Source organism: Anas acuta, chromosome 4 (genome assembly GCF_963932015.1).
Source record: "Anas acuta chromosome 4, bAnaAcu1.1, whole genome shotgun sequence".
NCBI lineage: Eukaryota > Metazoa > Chordata > Aves > Anseriformes > Anatidae > Anas > Anas acuta.
In genome coordinates, this window is record NC_088982.1 from 15,863,025 (window position 1) to 15,887,044 (window position 24,020).

Below are 24,020 nucleotides of genomic sequence, written 5' to 3' on the forward strand. Positions count from 1 at the left end.
AAATTTCCCATTGTTTCCATATTCACTTAATTATAAAATAAATTAAATGCTAGAAAACAAACATACCTGGTGGGGCCACCATTCTCTGCCATTTTTGAAACAAGCAAGTCTTCAAGCAGTCTCGAGGACTTAGATTGTAAGTTTTATGTCTTGACATCAGTTCCTGCATTGGCTCCAGTATTACACACAACTGGAAGAAAAAGTCAAAATCGAATGAATTCACCCAATCAAAGATTCAGTTGATCAGTATTTACATACCTGGAAAGTATATCCTCAGCTTTTAAATTTTATTTTTTACCCTAGCCAACACAGTATGCCTCCTACAGCTCAGTTTAATCTGCACTGGGATTGCAGGACCAAAACTCTGAACTGAGACAACTTTTTGCTCACTATTTGCTACCTGAGGTATTTTTTTGGAGAGCAGAAAACTGTCATGCTTGATTGGCATAGCTGTAAAGATGAATTAATAAATCATAAAATGCCCATAGCAGCTTCTCATTCCACTATAGCAAGATGTACACATAGTGATCTTCTGACCTGCTGCACCCACAATGAGGAGTTCTCAGGAATGAGGCTTTAAAGAAAATCTTTTATCTTGCTATTTCATGCAAAATAATTCAAATAATTTTGTTGCCTTCTTGTTACGAGGACCATACATTCTCTTCCCATCACATGTATAATGACATGTCCAAGAAAAAAGCATTTTATTTTCCTTGTCAGCTTGAATGCTCTATTATGTTGAAGCTGAACATTTCTGAAGCAGACCCCTTCTTCAAATACAGTTGCGTCTTATACATTTTCTATCTGCTCACTTAATAATTAAAATCACTGTTCACTGCTTTTTGCTCCTGTTAGCACAGCAGATCTAGCATAAAGAACGGAGTGAGCTGGTTTCTATTCCCTCCTGTTTATCACCACAGAATCATTTCCAGTCAGTTAAACCTTATGCAAAGCCACAGAAGACAACAGAATTGCACATACGTAATTGAGGGCTTACCCTCATTTGCAGAACCCTTGTTTTTTGGTCATCCTACATAAGAAGAAAAAATCCTGATTGACCCCTGGCTTCTACCTGAAATTTGCAGGGCTGGCACACAGGAGGAAAAGGTTCCTTCCTTGTTAACTGAGCACATTTGATAAGGAAATAGTTGACACAGAACAAACATGGAGCCCACATGTCACTTTTAGAGACATTTCTCAAAGCAGATCTGCATTTAAAAGCAGGGAAGGTTTGGCTTTTTACCAACAGGAGGAGGGCAACAAGTTGGTCAAATTATTAGAGCTCAGAATGGGCACTGCAGGCAGGCATAACATAATGTGACTCTTGATCTGAGTGCAACAGTCCTTTACTGAATTTTTAGTAGGTCTTGCTGACGGAGCACCTTGGATTTATTTCAGCAGGTGATGTTTTCCTTCCATGCTTCTACAAATGTGTAAGACATGAAGCAAATTCTTCTCTCTGGGCTGCACAGCTGATCAATGTTTGTTCCAGTCTCCCCATGCACACGCTACTCTCATTCATATAAACAGAGATTCCGAGCATGCAGGAAAAATAGCTGAAAGGGAGCTGCCATGAGGACTTAAAGATGAATTCAGAATTTAAATATTATTATGTATTGGCACTATCTTCTGATGAGCCTTTCATTAAGAGCAGTTAATACAAAGATAACATAAAGCAGCAGGGAGAATCAAGAGCTTCAGAATGAAGAATTATTTTTTTTTCCAGCTGCAGAAATTGAATCTGCAATTGCCTCATTGACTTTTTTCTTACATAGACTTCTAAAATATATTTTTTGTACACAAATATCTGCAAGGTAATCTAATAGACAGAGAGCTTCTATCATAGTGTGCACTCTGGGCTCAGCCTTTCAATGTTCTACCAAAAATTAAGAGCACCAGGTTCTGAAGCACATGCAGGATCCAGTTTGTGCTGTGAAAGAGATGTTGTATTTTGAGTTCTTCAATTTATTCTGAAACCTGCAGGCACTTGCTCAGGTTTTGTGAATGTGTGTGTGAGAGAGAGGAATTTGTGATTATAATCTACACCATTGCTTTGGTTCTCAAAAATCTGTTTCTGGCAGGGCAGCCTAAATCGTGTCATTATGCGCAGATACTAACTAGTTCGAAAAAGATAGCTGTAATAATTCTTAACAAACTAGTTAGCCTGGGCAGAGCACTACACTCACACAGCTCTACTGCTGCTGGGACTAAAAGTATGTAAATATACACATAGGGTCTTCCAAGATTTCCTTAGGGACACTTTATTCCTGACACATTTACTCCTCTGTATATATTTATTGTTGGCAACAAAGAGAATGTTTCTTCTTTATCATCTGGCAAAGATGCTTCCTATTGTGTACAAGCTGTAATGTGCACTGAGAACTATGCCGTCACTGTAGTCTGTAGATAACTTGGTGCTAACTTGATCTGCTTATAATCTCCTTCCTTTCATACCCAAGATTAAAGTTGGATATGGACCCAAAACACAGCAAGGCTGACTGATGTCACACACATGGATTCAAAGTGACAGGCGCAGGGGCCCTGCACTGAGACATGGGACACGCTCATCTTCTTGATATCTAGGAGCTGTACAGGCTCGCATGAATTCCTCTTCTGGTGCTGGGGCTGGGGAATTCCCAACCAATTTCTCCCTCTGAAGTCTGCAAATTGTAAGGTCAGATGCTCAAGTAACAGGAGGACATTGCACTCTATAGTGACAAGTCCATTTTAAATGCGTCTAGCTCATGAGAATTGGACACAAATGTAAAACGAACTGGATTAACGATGATTGATATTAAATCTCACAGTCTTTTTCTGTGCCCTTCGAGACCTACTTGAAATCCAACATGACTCAAAACCAAATCCCTGAAAGAGGAAAAGATCGCGGTCCAATTACCTTAAGTCTGAGGCATCTGCCAATGACAATCTGTATCTTGTTTTTTGCAAAGAGCTAGACAAAAAATGCTGGGAAAAGACGCATTTAATATATGGGTTGGCCAAAACCACAGAGTCACAGAGCGGCTGAGGCTGGAAGGGAGCTCCGGAGACCATTTGGTTCAACTCCCTATTCAAGCAGGGGACTTGAGCAGCTTGCCCAGGACTATGTCCTGAGACCTGCCACCTGCCATCTTTAACTATTCGTGAGCAGGGCAGACAGGTTTGTCTGTACTATTTTACCGAGTGACTCCTTAAAACAAAGCTAACAAAATGTTTTACATACTCCTACATTAATTTGCATACAGAAGAAGCCCGAGGCATCGACTGCCTATTCCCCACAGACCACCTCATCTCAGTCTGTAAGATTCCTTTTCAAAATATCTATTTTAACATTTTTCAAGGATTGCGTAATATTAAAATATACAAGCCTTTACTGTAGCACTATAAGAATAATATTTAGAACACCAACTAAACCAATCTCTTCTTCAAGCATTTTCTGCACAGCTCAGAACCAGTCACCCAGGAAAATACCCTAAAGACTTAAAGACTGCAGGGCAGTGACAGTGTATGATCACAGAAATAATTTCTACATTTCTAGGGACCCAGAATCCTTAATAGCAATGCTTGACAAGGCATGAGTTAGACATTTCCATGCTCCACATTTAGACAATACAAAAGGTGGGACGCATTTGCCTGCACACAGGGTCTCGTGCCAGCTGAAATGCCATAGATTGCGCTGGATCGGAGCCAGCTGGTCTCTCTTGCTGTCCCAGAAGGACACAAGGCTCCGTGTGGATGTTTCAGGCACTAGAAGGTGTCTTAAGTGCTTGGGCATCTGAACTAAGCCTGAAGTTAATAGGAAAAATATGCTTCTCTGGCTTTTAAATCTCTGAAGAATGAGTATCATAACAGACGATATGATCGTCCCTTTCCCTCTCCAGTGCCAAAACATCCTGAAAGATCTTGACATTACTCGTGTTAGCCCAATGTGATTAGATTTGATTTCCAGTCATGTTTTGTTATTTGAACTCATCACCACGATGTCTGACCACTGCTGCAGAACCATCACTGTTTCACTGTGAGTAGCACTGAGCTGGATTTGGTCCTGGAGTAGACCACAGTGCTTTAGAGCAAGACAAGTCATTGGCTTGAAAAGTCCATGTTGGGTGCCCAGCATCCACTGGGACACATATGCATGCATTTTGGCATTGTATAGAGTGTCAGCGACTTTGATAGAGTTCCATATGGATCCTATGTCCAATTCATCAATTACAGGGCTGAGATCCAACTTGAGAAAATGGTAATGTTATACCCTTGGGGCTCAGGGAAGTGAAAGTAGGGAACATAATAAAGCACATGGCTTTCTGCATTAGTAAAGCACACATCTGGAAGGATTTGATTTATTTTATTTTTTTAATGACTTTTTTTTTTTTTTTTTTAGAGAAGACTAGAATTTATAGGTTTCAGAAAGGAGTGTGTTTTAGGAAGGAAGTTATATGAGGAGATACTGGAGGCATTGCAGACAGAAGTTAGAGGGTTCTGAGAATATGGATCCACAGAATAATTTCCTGTAGCACTTCAGTTATCAGCAGAGCCAAAATCTGCCTGCATCAGTACGGGGTCAGACCCAGCTCTGAGACCACTACAGTCACACCGAGAATGTATTCAGCTTTACGATTGTTGTTCTGATGCTGGTTTTCTATTCTATTCTGAGAAAGGATGTCTGTTCTGATAGCACTGAGGATTAGCAGAAAGACCAATGTGAAAATTCTCTTTTGCCTTACTTTTGTATGGCATACAGAAGCTTATGTAGTCTATCAGTAATTTAATTTCTGCACACCCTCTTCAGTGAAACCTCTTGTCTCCATCAGACTTTTTACGATTCCTATAGCGAAGGATTCATGCGCTCCTGGTGACGATGCTGCGGTTCTGCCAGCTCTGAGCTGCAGGTGGCAGAGCTGACCCAGCTAACAATCTCTCCCCCTGCTTCCATGCCATAGAGCACAAAAGAACTGCATCGTTTCAGTCATTCAATGCCTTTTGCATTTTAAAGAGAATTCAGTGGGACTCGAGACTTGCAATACTTATGCGGTGCAGCTGACATAATCCCATGCCGCTTTCTTTAAAGAAGGAAACATATTTGGTGCTGGACAGCCAAGCCCTAGTCTACCAAACGAAGCAGTTTTTGAGAACTGTGTCTTCCCATCATTACCACTTTTGTCCATATAAAGCAAAAGTTTCACTAGCTGTAAGTGAAAAATTGAATTTTCTAAAATTCCTTGTAGATGACACTTAAAAATGTTAATGTATGATGAGGCTACATCAGTTTTTTCTGAAACAAACCAGTGAGGAACCTAATGGCAATGAGCCTTCCCTGAAGTTCCATAAAATTTATTTTTTAACTGTTTGGTGCTTGAAACTTTTCCTGGTTGACTGCCCGTATTAATCACTCGAAAACTATGGAAACTGTTGAATAGTCACGGCTCATAGAGATTTACAACCCTTCATGGAAGTGACAAGAAACATTTCAATGGGAGAATTCGTCACTGTCTAATGTTTGGGAAGGATGTTGACAGTGAAGGTATACCTGGAATAGATGGTGCAGCCTTGGCGGGGTTCAGTGCTTTCTTCCTGAGCTCGTTTTTTTCTCCTCCACAAAGATTCTGAGTTATTAACTAATGAGTCAGAAGACAATAACATTTTATTTCTATGCTGAGATGCAGTCTTTCCTCTGCATACACTACTCATGTTCTAGAGAGAATAGATCCAGGGATGGGAATAGTTGTGCTGGCCCCAGAGAATTTCCCTGGGAAAGGTCCCACTGACTTCAGTGGGATGGGACTTCGGAAAAGAACTGAGATGTCTTTGCATACTGTTTTATGGATAACCACAAATACACATTTTCAGAGGTCCATGACATGTTACTGATCTATCTGCAATGAGGCAGGGGACACACTACGGCTATTTTTTCAGCCACTGCAGAAGAGCCATAGCTGAAGGTGTGACTGGCAGGGGTAATGTCAAGTACTCTGCACTCCCTGCAGGGTGGTACTGAAACAATTGTGCTTTGCTGCAGTCTTCAATATGGTTCATTCCTTGGAAATAGAAATAGGGAAGGCTTATAGCCGAGTTTAAATTTCTTTGCTCATGCTTATTTTTCAAAATTAATGTAAGCATCATTCCTCTGCAGAACAGAGGGAGGACTGAAAATTTCCTAGGAACATATTGCTGCTTCTTTCACTGGCCGGCTTGCAATTCACTGCTCAAAATAGCTTGTGTTTTTTAAGAATCACATGTGAATACAGAACATTTCCATCTTAAAAAACATCTTTGCCTTCCATTAAAAACCTGGAGATATAAATGAGAAGTTTATTTATTTATTTATTTATCTCTATAAACCACAAGAATTTTTTTTTTCTGATTTTTTTTTTTTACATACTTGCTTTTCTGGAGGGGATTGCTTTTGCTTTGTTCTAAGCTCATGCACAGTATGTCAAGACAAATTTAAGTCTCTTCCATCAGTGCATTTCAGTGGATCAACTATATCCATGTTCCTTCCCTACATGATACACCTTAAGCCAAAGTAAGTGTTTTTAAGATTCCCATCACACCTGCTACCTGCTTTTTGAAGAGCCAGGTACCCTCCTGCTGAGATGTGGAAACTAATAAGAAATTTTCATTGTGTGATCAGTGTGCAGTGCATTGCTGGCTTTGCTAAACAAATTACCGATTCAGAGATTTTGCAGTACTTAATGCAGCAAGCAGCAAATTCAGTAGCCACTTTGATTTAAATTATAAAAGTAGCCCATTGAACCTGGCTATTCAAAATCCAGTCTTTATAGGATCATTTACTTTAGTGATGATACCTTAAATGATCCTTGGGCTGGAATGAAAGGACAGCTCTCAACCCCAACAGCTTAAGTAGTCCAATACCATGGGCTAATCCCTGACTTGTTTGTTGTGACTACTCTTCTCTCTCTCCATTTTTCTGATTCCTTCCATGCCAAAGATTTTTAAATTGGCAGTGTATAAGCAGATTGAAGTTCCTGGTTTTGTTACAAAGGTAAGGAATGATATGAGCTTTCGATACCCAGAAGGAGGTGAAAAACTGCTTGTAAGTATGGTATAGGAACACGTACTATATTTACTCCTAAATTAAATATACTTACTTTAAACAGACAGTAATGAAAAGGTTTAAAAACTGTCACTGAAATTTCTTTCTTTAGGCTTTGACTTAAAATTTCATTGAGATGAATGTGTTTGCACCTTTCAAAGAAATTGTTTAAGACTAGTTCAGGGCTCAGCAAGACAGAACTGCATCAGCTTGAACTTGGCTCATATTTTAAGTATGTCTCCAAAACCATATGGAGTGGATATTTTGTGTTAGCTTTAAAAAATGCAGGATGAGTTTCTGCAGCACAGTTCTGTAGCAAGAGCAGATTCTGGGACAAGTTCCATAGCCTGAGATTTACTGGGTCCAGGATATGCTTAATAGCCATCACTCCATACAGGGTAGGGTTCCACGTTTTGTGACTGCTCACCATGCTGAGTCAAGAAATATTTATATTTGCAATTACCTAAGAAACTAGGAATTAGAATTTCCAGCTTAACACTTGCAATATTAATGATCATTAGCATCTAAGCCTCATTATTTATTATTTATGCAATGCTAGAGATATACACGGCTATTTTACAAACTACTGAGCCCCTCATTCTGAAGAGATCCCTATCTCAAGTAGATAAGAAAGAAAATACTAAGCCAGGGGTAATTTGGCAACAATAAGGTATGCACATGAAAACAACAATTTCATGTTGCGATCTACAAGTCCCTTGAGGACTGCTGATATATATTTAAATGGTTCTCACGTGTTGTCACTTGAAAATACGACTGTTTTGCTATGCAGATTGCCTGCTGCACATTAAGCAAAATGTCATTCATTTCATTGATAATTTGGTTATTTAGGAAACAATATGAGATCAATTCTGCTGCAAATCTTCTGGAATTCAAGATTTCTTCTCTGTGTGCTGCCAGCCCTGCAAGATGCAGTGGGATGACATGCAACTACTGAAGCTCCATGCTGGATTCACTAGTAAATACTCAGCACTCAGTAATGTTTATTCATCCTATGCTCTGCCCTGAATGCCAGTCTAGGACTCTCCAGTTTCTCACTAACACCCAGAGGTAGCAAATGATTTCTCAATAATGCAGTATTCAGCTGCTCAATTGCTCCCAAGCTACATAGCTCATCATGTTTTTACACTGCTCTGTATCTGCAGCCATTTCAATTCCCAGCAACAGCGAGAATGGAAAGAAGCAGCATTCATTTCAGGTAAGTCTAAGCTTAAAAAAAAAAAATAATGTATTTTTCCAGACAAATACGATGAGTGTGTAGGGAACAGAAACAGGCCCTAACACTGCACAGCTACGCCCAGCACTGCAGCTAATTCTCACTGGTGTGTGGGACCCCTACTTCATCTCTCTCTCCCTTCTTTCCTTTATTTGTTAAGAGAGCCATTAGCTAACAGCTTCCACCAGTGCCCTCTCCTGTCTGCACCCTGGCACAATGTAGGTGACTCCAATATCTGCTAGCTCTCCTGGCCATTGATTCTGCCCTTCTGTGTGGTGGCGGCAGTGACAGCATCACAACCGTGAGCCTGGTCAGTGAGGACCCCAACCTCCCTTACAATTCCAATAGCTTCTCCCTCCTCTCCTGCATCCCATCTGGGACTCCATCTTTCTCACTCCCTGTGGTGGTGAAAGGACTGTGGGGTCAATGCTGCTGTAACCAAAAAGGCATTGCTGAAAACTCCCTAGGTTGTACAGAACTGCTGTGGAAACGCTTGGCAGACAGCTGAGCGCACCCTACCCTGAAGAGAACCTCATCCAAAGGCCTCCTTGGTGAACATATTGGACCAAACTAAGCATTTCTTACCCTGGACAGAAGCAGTCCTACTCACATCTTTAGCTCATTATGTAATGAACTCCATCAACCACCTTAAAGACCCCACGTAATGTGTGCTGCCCTGGACAGCTGTGCCCTCCTTTCCCCATCTGAGGGCAAGCACTAATGCAGGAGGTGTGTTTGTGCAGATGAGTTTGACATCTGCCTCATTTAGTTATCTCTTTGGCATCGTGTTCATTGTTACAGTATGTGCTGGAATTAATTCTGGTTTGCAATACTCTTAAACATTATAAAAGTATCTTAGGCCCACCAGCCATTGCTATGACTATCTGATAAACCTTTCCCCTCAGACTTTTGGAAAATGTAGCTCTTATTATTTTCTTTGTGATTTTGCTTAATCTTTCTATTTTGATCTGCAGTTCATGGGTTTAGAAAGGGGCTTTATTGTTTGTATTTATGTTTCTTTCTTTTCTTCTTTGAAGTTTTAATACTGTTTTTTAATAGATTTATATTTTTTGGACTCTGCAATGAACTTTGAAACTTCAGATTTTCCACCCTTCCTCAAGTTACCCAGCCATTAAAAGAATATCCTTTCAGTAAATGTTCCTTTTTCCCATTCACCCTCTATACAACAGGGAGATGTTCTGAAAAACGCTCCCTTCAGTGGCATCACAACAGTGCTGCGAGATTTTAATATTGTTGTACCAGCTGAACTCATGCCTTTTTCTACCTCCTACACCAAAGTGAAGAGTGAAGGTTATCTGGTTCCTTTTCTTCCCAGATGACAAATCAGGCAAAGTAGGGGCGGTTGGCTTTCACACTACGTGCACTTATTACTGCAATCCCAATGGCAGAGGCAAACTGCATCCAACTGCGGTGGTTCAGCTAATGAAAACAGAAGGACATGCAGCAGAAGTCTCATCTTCCTCCTGACAGGCTTAAGGCTGAAGGCTGTGAAAACCCAGAAACTGAATAATTCATTACCTCTTTCTTGTGGACCTTCCTGGTGGAATCTGGCCTCACCCAAATTGTATAGATTGGCTGGTGATTTCTGCAGTGAGGTCAGCCTGCCTGAGCCTGCTCCTCGAGAGGAGATCCTAACTGCAGGAGAGGATCAATACATCACATCACCAGCCTGCATCATAACGAACGTCTCGTACAGACCATCGTATTATGTGATTCTTCCCTCACAACTGTTTGTATATCTAATGATCAATAGCCAGGATTTGTGTCTTACACAACTCTGATCAGAACTGAGCTCTGAAATGATTTTAAGAGAGACCATAAAATTTATATTTGCAATTTAATTTAACTTTAGTGTTAAATTATATTGCAAAAGTGCATCATGTTGACTGCATGATATAATTCTTTATACTGCACTTGGTATAGCACGGAGTGTCAATTTCAGAGAGCCTGTCTGGACAAAATTAAATTTTAATGTAAATAGGAACATATTCATTGATTTCAACCTATGTTGGATTTGGATGGTTTTTCACCATTATATGTGGGCTAAGGCTGGTCTATAGTAATTATGGGGAGGAGCTAAGCACTTTGGACCAAATACTTGTCCTGTGAACTAATCTCTTTTTCCTACATTGAATTGTGGGTTAGGAATCGACACAGCTACCCAATAGCTGTTGTTCTACCTCACTGCTTCAATGGCCTGCTGCAAAGCACATGGCATTTGAAAGCTTTCTTAATTTCATTTCCTCTAGATAGTTGAAAAATCATACAGCTTACAATTTATTCCCATTTCATTATTATTGCCTCTTCTCCTAACATAATCACCACTTTTATTTCTTACATATTACCGAGTGAAGGGCAAAACAAGAGTGACTTCTGAGACTGCTGTACACTTCAAAAGATGTTCCTCTCTGCCAAGTGCAGATATTTAATAATCAGAATTCCTTAATAATCCACCATCACAGCCAGTCCAAATAGTATCTTTAGGAAACAGCATAGGAAAAGTCTATTTCCCTGTTTGCCATCTCCCATCACTATCATGTGTGATGTTGCTGCATGACATTTCCTTCCTCTCTATTTCTCCAAAGGCAAACAAGCTACTATTCAGCAGTTCTGAGTCAAGTCCTAACACCTGATATTTCTGATATGCAAACTGTTAGCTTTTTCTATTTGTGCAACAATGAGACCTTATCAGTTTTGCTGCTTTTCATTTTGACTATGAAATGCATCCACTATCACTCTTCACCTGTGTCCCTGGCAGCTCCCTTAGGTTTAGATGGAAAAAGGGACGTTGTTTGCCTTGTTCAAAATACTGCTGATCCAAAACAAATCACAGCATTATAAAAAAGATCAAGAGCACAGGGACTGCATTTGAATGCTGGCAGTTTTTAGTGTGCAGCTATATTACAACTCAGAAATAAGTTTAGGAATGTTTTTTGTGGTGAAATGGTCTGGAGATGGCAAATGCTGCCTTTGAGCTACTGAACAATAGGAAAGGTTATGCCTTGCCAAAATACAAGTCTGAAAATGTAGTGTTGCAGTTGAAGATTTAGTTTAGTGTGTAATTTTTTGAGAATACTTCAAAACATGTGCCACACATGAAGACACCCTTTATTCTGCAAAACAAAACATTACTATATGCCTTTGACTTTACAAATTCACTTTTTTACATTGCACTACTTTCAGGTTTCCTCGTACAAGAAATCAGCTTTCCTTCAGTCAACAGATACACATGAAGATTCATACATTCTGAGGCATACCACAAATATGATTCATCCTTCAGACTAACGTGTACATAGCAACTCTAATCTTATTTACAACCATGCAAAAATAAAGCTTTTTCCAGAGTATAAGCAGCTAGCTCTTCTGTGTCATGAATCTGTTCCCCGTCCATATAAAATCCTCTTGTTTCTATACTGCAGCTCAAGCACAAATGCAGTGTTTTTCACATAACCAGTTCTATTTTTAGCCTGAATTGTAGGAAGTCTGCAGCATTAATAAATGGAAGAGAAGTACAGAACTACACCGCATGGTAATGTGCCAATGCAAAAGCTAGCTTGGCCTTTAGCCAATGAACTGTGGTTAGACGTTAGAGCAATGAAAGTAAAAACACCACTTATAATGGAATGATTAATAAGCTGACAAACTTCCATGCATTTATTTCATACTTTTTGAATGCCAACCTTATTAATACCAACATATTTTTTATTTTATTAGTCATATCTCTCAGCTTGAAACATAGATATATACATGCATGTATATATATATTATATATGCAGTGGAGGTTTCCTTAATTCTGCATTTGAATAGAAGGGAACAATGTAAGAAGCAGATGATACTTTGCCGTGCAGAACTTGACACAGGAAAAAAAAGACTAAAGAAGAGCTTTTCTTTATAAACTAATAAAGCAACTCCACTAGACACTAAATCCATTGTTTCATGATTTTCTCTCCTATTGACTCTGCAGTTCCCTTGTTTGGTATCAAAATTATGAAAGCAAAAATCCTCCAGAGCCTTTACTCAGAGGACAAAAGTTCACAGTTCTTACAGGGACACAGTATTCTGTAATCTCTCCACTTCTCACCCAATCTACAAAACTTGTCCCAGCACAGTTACACGGTGGACAGATGGATGTTTATATAAAAGACCTTGTGCCTCAATAAAATTCCATTTTGGGGTTATATAAAAACAGCAATTACTGGAAAATGGAACTTTTTAATTAAACGTATTCGAAGAAAGTAGGGATTAATGACTTTAAAGTAAAGAGTATTTAATGCTTACCATCATAAATCATCCACTAGTGAAGCTGTATTATCACCATCAGCCAATGATGCTTTTAAGTATTGATAGTGTGTGCATTAACAATGCTTTAAACTGTCTTTGTAACAATATAGTTAGTAATACAACTAACATATACTTTGCCTTAAAGTTTGCATTCAAAATCATATTTTAGTAAACTTAATGCACAGCAGAAACCTCAAAAAATCACAATACACTTCGGATATGGCTAGCTTATATGAAGCTGGCCCAGTGAATTCAATATAAAGAACATTTTAATCTTTTTAGTAATGCTGAAATAGTAGGGTATGGTTCCTGATAATTGTACCAGAAAAAATGTAGAAAAACTGACCATCTGATTCTCTGATTTGTAGGTAGGAAGGAAATTGTTATTTTACACCTCAATTAAATACATGCCACAAAAACATGTGCAAAACTATTTACTGGTTCTGAATTTGTGCCTGCACAGATCAGAGCCTGGGTCGTGTTCATATTAAAAATCAAGCTCTGCCTCTGTACTTCACACAGATCAAATACTATACAGTGAGTACAGAAACCCACGCACAAAAGTCAAAAGAAAAAGAAACAACGCTAGGTTTGTTTTCCTGTTAAGAATTCTATTCAGGTACAGCAAAATCAATACTGTTCCTCTGACTGTACACAGCGTACCCGAGCTGTTCTGTCAGGATCTATACAAAAGCAGGGCTGGGATTTAAGGTGGGTGGACATGGCGGGGAGGTGTAACACTGGCACATGCTGCCCTGTGTCCTGGAGCGGCTGCACCTCGTCATCCCATGGGGCCATCGCCACCAGGGCCAGTCAGGGAAGGCAGTCCCAGGGAGAGGCACCCAGAGGGCCTCCTGGGAGGGAAGGTGCCACCACACAGCCAGACAGGGACAAAACAGCCTCTTGTCACTTGCCCACACTGCAGCATAGCCGAGATGGAAAGGTGGTGAGGTACCAAACCGACAGCCACTACACATTTAGAAATATCAGATTGCCCAATCTGCCTGCTATCTTCATAAATTAGACACTGGATCGCTCAATGGCCTTAGAACACATGATGTTGTACCTCCACTTAGCCTCTCCTGCATTAATCTTCTGTGACGTGAAATGACTAAGATCCACACTCCCTCTTTCCCACATGTAGGTACAGAAGTGAGCTACAAAGCTAACAGGAATAAATAATCTTCTTAACCCTTTGCCTGTTTCTGTTTTCCATCCCTGGTCTTTTATACACCCACCACGTGGTAATTCCTGAGGTGCACCAGCACCATCAGATGCTTCTTGTTGCAGCTGATGTCTGGTTTTGATCTGTGTCTTGATATGTCTGCACTGAATTTCTGGGTTACTTGTAGAGGTGAAATGGAAAAAGGGTAGAGCAATAACACGCAATTGTTTCACAAAAAGAAACCTTTCAGTGGTTGTCAAATTACTTAATCCACAGACTACTTAGATGAATAACTGAGCTGCCAGCTGAAAAGGAAATGTATTTTCTGGGAAGTCTTTCAAATTCATCCATTCATTTGAAGTTCTCAATAACAGAAATATTGAAAAAGGTCTTCTGCGTGTGTATCAGTGCTACGAGCTGCACTGCAGCACTGCTCCCAGTGCCGATAACTGTGCCTCTGGGGCTGCCCTCAGCAGTACAGCCACCCTGGCATGAAGGCTCCTGGATACCAGCGATGCAGAGAGCTCTTCTTGTAGAAATTAACTTGACCAGCTCAAAGTTTTTCTCAAAAATATCTGACAGCTTACTTTTGTATCCACATGCTTCCTGCAGGATGAGGTATCACCTGCCAGTTCCACTCCTGCGTGAGATCAGCTATCACCAAAATCAGTTTAAAGACCACAACAAACGCTCAGTTAATTTGACAGAAATTTGATTTTGCATGTGCCTGATCCACGGTAGGTTTATCTTGCTTGGTGATCGCGTGCACAAAGGGCCAGTACAGATGGGGATGGCCCCACAGCTCTGGTGGGTGCATTCGTGCCCACAGGTACGTGGGTGAGGCCTATCAGCTGCCCCTCAGCGCGTGATGGAGTAGCACTGTGCTCATGTACGTATGGTGACTGCAGGTCCTGTTTGCTTTCTGTGGTGACAAGGAGCTTGACTACTTGGGCAGGCTTATGTTTCTGGATCAGGAACCCAAATCTTTGACTGTGTGCAGATAGCACTGTCTGTACATGACTTACACACACAGGCAGTGTGCAGTGCTGCTGGCAACTCTGGGGGCAATGTAGATGTGGTTTCCAGAGCAGTCATCATGTTCCTGGAAGTTCATGAGACACAGGATTTGTGTGGCTACAAGGACAATTATGCTTTTACTTTTAATACTTTACTTATAAAAATATTTGCCATTTGCATTTTCTTATGTGAGCAAGGCAATGCGAATTTTACTCCTGGCACATGGCTTTGGTAATTTGGCTATGCTAACACATCAATTTTCTTCAGGCAGTTCAGTGCTTTTAGAGAGCAAGGGCGTATTTTGAACTTTTCTGCTACTGTGATCACAGTAATGTATCCTCTATCTTCAAAACAGCTTTTTAATGTGTTCCAGCCAGGATTGAAAATATCACACAAGTCACAGAACAATCGTCAAATTCTCATTATCACCACTAGTGTCAGGAGAAGTAAGTTTTACAGGGAAGGAGTTACTGGGACCTTAAGACTCCTGTGGTGTTCTCATATTTTTTTTTTCGGAGAAAATAACCTCCTGGTAGAGCATGCGGCATCCAGAAAGGCCTTCCAATGGTTCCCTGAACTACTCTGTGTCCCATCTATATAATAAGGAAACTAATAATTCCATAATTCAAAATGGGTACTGTGAGGGTACTTTCTGCTCTTGCCAAACACCAGTTATGTCTCAGTGAAATGGAAACCACTGGGCTCAGTTTGGCAGTAACTCAGTAACATGTAATGGCCTATGATATACACAAAGTCGGACTTGATTCTCTGCTGATACCTTATGTCTTTTAACACCATCTAGCTATGAATCAGTGGTGCTTTTATAAGAGATTTTGAGGTGTTCTGATATTGTAAGAACTGAAAATTGAACTGTCTAAACAATTGGTAATTTTTACTGCATTTGTTTAAGGGACCCTGCTAATTTTTATAATCATGTTCCAAAATACTGTTGTATTCAACTCCAAAGGAAAGGACATGGAAAATTATTCTCCTCTTTTCTTTCTTTCTTTTTTTTTTTTTTTCCCTACAGCTAAAACAGTCTCTAAATATGGGACAGAATTTGCAGCTCTTGTGTGTCATCTCACAGAAGAAGTCATTTATCACCAAGTTAAATTTCTGTGCAAATGTCTTTTGACTTCCACAGCCATTATCTTTTGTGGCACAGATTGTTAAGTGTAATTATTATCAATTAAATAAGTAACAATTCAATTACCTTTCTTATAGCAATGTATATTACAAGGGGAAAAGTGTAACTTCAATATTTAAGCAGTCTCAATGAAAAGAGATAAACACATTTTCAGTGGTTGAAATGGCTTGGTATATGCTAATATGCCATATGACACTTCAGAGAGATGCACCAGCACTTCCCAGACTACTGGGATACTGGGGTCTTTTTTTCCTGTATATAACTGTTCCTAGGTTTGACATCATATAAATCCAATACCATCTTTTGGCTAATTCACATTTCACAATAGTATCTGAACAACCTCAGCTTTTGATTGCATTTTACATGAAAACCTCCTTAATAACATTACTGATCAAAAGATCAGCTGAAACAATTTAGATGACCATCACTCATTCTGATCAACACAACACATTTTGAGTAAGCAACTGCATCATCTAAGCCGTCTAAAATGCAGTCAGCCTGTGGCTATATCCTGCCGACTGTGGCCAAGCCAAAACTTTGCATATACTCACAGCACCCCAGCACATTTGAAAAATCTGTACTTTTTTTTGTGTATAATAATCTCTGTACTTATGCTTTCTATAGATAAATAGAAATTCCTATCTGAGTCTGAACTAGACTCCAGAGTAGGCAATATTAAGTTCCATAACCTTCCCACTCCTAAAAGTGGTAAATGAAAAAATCAAATCTCTGAGGTCTGTGAAATGACATCATCCTTCCTTCCCTCTCCTGGCTGCAAACTTGTAAGCACCCAGATTTTTGTTTTCATAGCTATCTGAAACAATTTTCTTTTTCCAAATGTATTTCAACACACAGTCCCATGTGTCTACTATCCTTTCGCCTTCTGATACTTGGTTCAGCAGATGGTGCAAATGAACTGGCATATACAGTATTTGCTTAATCCTATGCTCCTTTGAATTGCTGTTTTGAGACTAATGCAGCTACTTTATTATTGTGAATTGTCTGCATTATGCCCTTGCCTATGTTGTTTGATTTATCTCATTCTTCCAGAGTGGGTTCACTCTGGGAGCTGATGATGAAGAATCTTACAGCTTTGAGAGTTAGCTCTGCCAAAAGATAGAAACTCTTGCTAAGAATTTTCATGAAGTCTAAGAGATGACACAAAGTATAAAGTACAGCCAAAGTCAGAGATTTCCAGTCATTAAAAATATTTTGAGATTGAATGGGAAAAGTATGAGATCATTATGGCACAAGTCAATTGATCAAAATGCAAGGATAAATTAGTCTGCAGACACCACTGACCAGCAAAGTAGCAGGAATATGCTTTTTCACATCCTTTGTTTTTAAGCTTCTAACTAGTACTGCAGACAGCAAAAGAACCCTACTCTGGGTTTCTGGGAAGTGATATGGTATGTGCCCCATGAAGTAAGCGAACATTTACAGTGTGGAGAATATGTGAAGCGCTGGTAATAATTTTATATTCACTAGGTATGCCCTTGTTTCCCCAACCTTTCAGTAATCTGTGGCTATGTGGAGAAATGAGTTGAACTCTTGTTGAGAAACAGCAAGAAGACTGCAAGTATTTTTGCCCAACTGTAAAACCTTTGATTGGATGGCCCATGAAATGCTGAATAAACTACTACTTGCAAAAATCTCATTTCACAGACACTAGTACATATTGACTGCCTCCTTTCCCTTCTTCCCCCTCCCCAGAAAGCAAGGCTAGAAGAAACCACATGGAAGCTCCACGAAGGGACAAGATCCAAAGGACACTATACAAAGGCTGCTCTTTCTTAGGTGGCAGTGCACCATGCTGACCCCAGTATTGCACAAGCCCAACTATTTGCATGGCTGTACAGAAAACCAGCTGGGGGAACTGGTCCATCTGAAAAATAACCAAGGGAATAGGCAGCATGTGGGCAGAAACGTGTGGCTGAAACTGGTGATGCGGGACAAATGCTGCTTAAGCAACTGATACAGACTGCCAATCCATGTGTGGGTTTCTGAAAGAAACTGGAGGTTTTCTGCTTGGTGATAGACGAAAGCATTTTTAGGACTGCGTTCTGAGCCAGAACCTTGCTGGCTTGTTTAAGGAACGCTATCTTATTTCGGCTGTAATTAGGGCTGATTATCTCAGTTCTGCAGAAAGGGTCACTCTGGAGCTGAGATGGGCTGCTTGATGGTGCTGTGGCTCTCGGGTCTGGACTTGGAGGAGCTCTTGGGGACCACCCCAACTCCAGAAGCACACAATGGCTGGGCTGCATGGGGATTAATAAGTAAGCTAACATAACAGCTGGGGACCAGATCTCTTTGGCCAGAAGCCAGGATAGATGACAACAGAGAAAACTACATTTCTTTCTATATCGCACTTAGATTTCTTCTTGTCTGTGTATGACTAGAAAACTATACTAGTTTTCCCAGTAGCCAAGTATCGTGAAGAGGAGAAAGTGGTTTAGAAGAAGCAGCCTCCTGATGGAAATCCAAAGAATGGTCGTTTATCTGATAGGCAGAACTAAAGCTGCAGTTTTTCTTCTTACTGTGATAGAAGCTGCCCCCCGATCCTGGCAGAGAAAAGCACTGGGAATTTGCCTTCCTTCAGGGTTTGCTATTAAAGCAAAAATACATGTAAAGCATCAGGGAGTGGCTCTGTGGATGTAGTTTCCTTTCACATTTCTGATTTCTTTTTTATACTGTATTTGTAAATGAATCCTAGCTTTGAACCACTTTGTTGATTCTTTTTCCCCAGGATACTGAGCAAACAGCAACAGAAAAACATCAGCAGTGGCAAAACTTCTAGCTTCATGTAAACAAACCATGGATGCTCAGCCATTTAAGATTCAAGAGATTGTGTCCAAGTATTCCCTGAGCCTTGATGCTCGACTACCTTGCATTCTGTGTGATCTGGAGTTTAACACACCTCTGCTCCACTGCCAAGATGGGAAAAGGCTACACCTGGGCAGAGACAAGGTTAAATCCCAGGCTTTACTTTCTATAGTGAATGTTTATACATCAAGCCCCCCCGCACTTATTTGTTTAGTGCTGGGAACACAAATGAAAACAGGCTGGCCACGGGAGGAGCACTGGCAGAGCTGAGCATGGACAAAATCCTCTCCCCATCCCTGGGCTTCGCTGCATGCACAACACTGCAGCTGCCCTGGCAAGGAAAAACCCCCACACCAACACCATTGGCACTGGTGCACAACCAGGTTTGCAACGTCCTCCTACGTCTGGTGGAGGGAAGCCCACTTCTGTGTCATGTCAGCATATCCCCATTTTCACTGTTTTCTTGCCAAGATGCCATTTGGGGGGGATTCCTAGAAGCATTCCCCCATGCAGGCAGGGCAGTTTGTGTCTCTCTGTCAGGGCAAGCAGCCCCAGGGGACTGTCAGCCCTGTGGAGTGATGGGGACAGCAGGCAGGGCCACGGCGTGCTTCCTCGCCCCGCTGGCACAGCAGGATCCCTGCGCCAGGAGGACTGCTGTGCGTCTGGTACAGGATGCAAAAGGTTGAAATCAAACATTCAGAGAAGACCCTAAATCAAAAATGCTCCCTGCCATTTTATGTGGGGAGATCAAGGAACACTCTCTGCTGCTCACAGAAGAAAAAAAAAAACGTACAGAAACTCTGTTACGGTCTCTAGATAAGACTTTGAGCCACCTAACAGCCTAACAATAAAAATAAGTGCCATATTTTTTTTCCTTCTTATTGACTATAAAATAGCCCAAGGTCACCAAATAAGCAAAATGAAGGCTCAGAATACCAACTCTGTGGATAGGCTTGAAACAAAAGTTAAAATTATATCAAATCAACAATAACTCATTTCCATGGTGTTCCACCTGCCCTCATTAGGTTATACAGCACAAATGTCAGGGAGATAACATTCAGGAAAAAGGTGTTCTTCTGATAAGGAAAACAGCTTTGTAGCAGTTCCTCTGGGGGGAAATAAATAGTCTTCCTTCCCTCCTTTTAAAAACAGACCAGCTGATCTATTACTAGATTTGTGCAAAGTTTCGCACAACTGCTGTTACATTCCACTTGTGTCTGTGTAAAACACCGTCATGATGTCCCAAGACTATTATCTCACACCGATTTCCAGATAAAACTTGCAGTTTGCATGTACAAATATCTTTTTCTTAGTTGCTAGCACTGCAAACTCTTGCTTGGAGTTTGAAAGTCAAGCTGTGTTCCCTCTGTCTGATATATCACCTCCATAAACCACTGTGCTCAGCACTTAACAGTTCTGCTGTAAAGTGCAACTCAGAAAGGAGGAACCCCTCTCCTCTTTGTGAGCCGCATGACTTTGTAACACTAACAAAAGAAATCAAAGAGCAGATTCTTACTCTACTCAGACAGGAACACAAGGACCAGAGATACTCGAGGAGTTTGCATTTTTTCAGATTTTAGCCCTGTTTTGTGGACCCAGATATACATTTCCAAGTGCTAGCGGTTCTCAGTGGCATTCAGGCACTGTCCTCCCATCCTGAAACATGCTTTGTTGTGTGTTGGGTGCTTTGGTGCTGGGCCATTACACTCCTGCCTCGTCAAGGTTGCTGGTCTCCTCCAGAGGGGCAAGTAAAGGTATTCCTCTGGCCCCCGTAAGTGTATCTGGGATGGCCATAAAAAGAGACTGCCATTGCTACTGTTAGCTGACAGCAAACTTTTACTGCAAATGAGGTCCCAGCATGCAGAACAACAGCAGCATTTTCCTGTGACAGAAAGAACAAATATGCACAAGCATGCATTTCTCTTAATATAGAAAACAGGAATTAAATGGTGGCAAAATGAGGCAAAATGACATGAGGCAAAAAATTTGATGATCTGGTCCTCAAGCTCATACTTGGTCTGCGACCTTGGTCGTAACACTAAATGCAACATCAAAAAGGAAATTAAAAAAAAAGGGGGTCCAAAAGCACCCACATTTAAGCCCTTTCAACTCCAATAATATCAGCCATAAAAGTCCTGCTGAGGCACCTGCAGTTCACCTACTGTGGATGAGGTGAGCCTGGCACATGCTCAAACGCTGTTCAAAATTCACAGACTAGGCACCCTCTGTGCTAAAGGCCCCTGAAGCTGCAGCAACCTTAATAAACTAAATGTGCCAGCACTGTTCTCTGGCAGCAAGGCAACTGGCAGGGAATGCCCCATATTCATAATGTTAAACCTCCTCATGCATCAAGAGAGGCCACCTACAAACTGCCTTCCAGCGATGGGCTCTATGTTACACTAACTCCTGAGCTCTGCCCCTGAATTATCTGAAAGTCAGCATGGGTAAAAAGCAGACCAGGGACAGCTCTAAGAGAGTATAGACATCGCTTTCAGGTGCCTAATAACATCCCTGGATGCTGTTTAATGTATGAGGATGGACATAACCTAAGGGTCTGAATAATCAAATGGAATCTAAGTCTGCCTAACAGACCTGGATGACTTAAGTACACACAAGTACAAGTTGAGTACATAGAAGAGCAACCACTGGCACTTTCACACCAACCTGCTACTCACTGGCTCTTTGATTAAAAAATGAATCCTGAGAGCTAAGACCAGAAAATAAGTCCTCATTCTTAGTCAGCCATGCTCCCTTATCAGCTGAGACTATCTTTCTCCTTTTCATACTCTCTTCTGGTCGAGGGGACCATGCTCTCCCTCCCATTGTGGCCCACCTTCAAAAGAACCTCACAACCATTAATCTCTACACAAAGCATCAGTACATGAGGGCTTGAACTCCCACAGGTTAAGGAGGACATTGACCCATATGTCCAGATTTCTGGGCAAGGGTTCTGGTGTACCAGATGAAGCCAGGCATCACTGACCACCTCCAGTCCTGTGCTGCAAAAATAACCAAAAGGATGGCTGGCTGATTCGTAGAATCATTTAGGTTGGAAAAGACCTTCAAGATCATCAAGTCCAACCATCAACCTGACCAAGAAGTTTAAAGGTGTTTTATATCTATTGTTGCTACCTATACTCAAAAGAGAAAGGCATGTTTACATTTTCATCTAGACGGTTCTCTCTTGATTACAATACCATTATTAAATCATGAGCAAGTTAGTAAACTTTTGGAGCATGTTTCTTAAATGAAAGAGAGCAGAACCTTTGAACCAGGATGGCACAGATACCTGTGTGTTCCAAGTAATAAACTCCAGTCAAAGACTGAAGACTTTAACAGAAGGCTCCAGGGAAACCCCTAAGTCTGACTGGGGCTTTATATACTTCTGAGCATCCTAAAGCTCCTCACCTGTGCAAGGGCTATGATAGCTCTTACAACAATATTGTTAGAACAATTAAAAATTGCAAAAAGATCAGATATGATGACAATTGGAGTGCAGGTAGATATAGATTTTCTGAGGCCACAGAAAATACGAACAGGCATGACACAATTTATAATATGAAATAACTTTACTATGCTAAAACTTTCAGGCATATTTTCAATGATGTCACGGGCATATACTTTAGTAAATGTATGTGGATGAACTTTTTTCTCCTCTTCATAATTATTTCTATTTTATAATAGCTGCAACAGCCTGCAGGCAAAGCATTTTCTTGTACTTCTTGGATGGCTGAAGTCATCTGGTTTTCCTGATGCTACACAATTCGTTCAAGGTGTTTAATACTGATAACCAACCACAGATGCACTCCCTGGACTTTCCCATTGCTTCAGTAACACTCTGCCCAAACCGGCCAACTAATATAGGCGGGGTGTTTTTTGCAACTAAAACTGGGGAAAACAGAATTTTGTATTCAAGTAAAAATCCCTAAATGATAAGTGAAAGGCAAAAAAGTCATCATAGATGAATCCACTCTGGGTTTTTGTTTAATTTTTTTTTTGAGCACTCCCAAGTGGGAGGTTGAATTGTTCATCACCAAAGGCATTTTCTGCACAACTGTGGTTTCTAAGATATTCTATAGATTCTCAGCTCCTTATTTGTTAACATACAGATTGTTGAGTTATTAAATGCATGTTTCTGACAGCCCCTACAGATACAAATAAAGTAGCTAATGAGAAGAAAAACTGCCTGTATTGCCTTATTCCCAAGGCACAAATACAAATCATCCTTGGGCTAGATCGTGATGACAAATGGCTGTTTTCACCTTTGTATACATCACCTTCCATGATTACACACATAGATAAATAGCTTTTTGGACTGTATCCATAACGAGCCTCAAAAACTTGATTCCAGCCTAACAAGTAGAAAGCGGAGTAAAGACAAACTGTATAAATTATTTGGGAAATTGTATGAATTGTTTGGGAAAATATATGTATGTATGCCTAAAAGAAGGGAGCATAAGAAAAAAATAATTAAACAGCTCACATTTTAAAAGCTTTGTCAAAGCCAGCTCTAAGGATATTAAATGTTACTTTTCTTCTATTTTTTCTATTTTCTATTTTTTTGTTACTTTTTCTTCTATTTTTTAAATTAAATTACTTTTCTTCTATTTTTTTTTTTTTTCTGTTTTGGACTGATTTTTCCCTTTTACAATTCAGTATAATTCCACTAAAATCAACAACCCCATTTTAGTTGATATCCTCTGAAGATCTTTCTCATCTAATTCTTGTCCAGAAAAAACTATGAAAGAACAAAACTTTGAACAATGAAATCAAACACTGTGAGTTAAAAATGTAAGCTCCCTTTAGGTCTGTGTGAGAATATAAATTAGGGGTGAAAGTTGGCATGACACATCCATCTCAAGATGTACTAAGCAGCCACAACATCCATTTAAACAGAGGAGCTATCAAGGACCAATAACTTCCTTCATGGCAGGTGACAAAAAGGCTGCTTTCTTCTTTAATTTCACATAAAGGAAATAGAGAGAAAAGAGCCTAAAGGATCATTCTGAACAAATCAGTGTTTAAAAAAAGTATTTTGCTTTACATTTTGACCCTTCCTGTGATATCTCTTGTTTTCCCTCCTCTTGAAGGAAATGGTCATTAGCAGTATTTGGTGCAAAAAACATGGGAGGACAGCATAAGCAGAGAATTGAGAGCATTGTCATAGACAGCATCCTTCTGCCTGCCCTACAGTTCACTGGCTCATCTGGGTAGTAGGCTTTGTTTCTGCTGTTTTTCCTCTTTCTTCATGTGTTTCTAGTCCCCGGTGCGGTAGTCAGTT

General features: G+C 40.4%; 1 protein-coding gene and 1 long non-coding RNA gene across 12 annotated transcripts in view; one reads left to right on the top strand and one right to left on the bottom strand.

Annotated features, from left to right (window-relative positions):
* LDB2 (LIM domain binding 2) overlaps positions 1 to 24,020 on the bottom strand; it is a 218,849-nt gene that overhangs the window by 11,640 nt on the left and 183,189 nt on the right. For all 11 annotated transcript variants that reach the window (XM_068679976.1, XM_068679975.1, XM_068679973.1 and 8 more), the window contains one exon: positions 67 to 190. In XM_068679976.1, the coding sequence (XP_068536077.1) occupies positions 67 to 190 (124 nt within the window). The remainder of the gene's footprint in view (positions 1 to 66; positions 191 to 24,020) is intronic.
* On the top strand, positions 7,980 to 9,772 carry LOC137855638 (uncharacterized). The gene is made up of 3 exons (XR_011095866.1): positions 7,980 to 8,119; positions 8,215 to 8,267; positions 8,753 to 9,772. It is a non-coding gene; the product is annotated as an uncharacterized lncRNA (long non-coding RNA).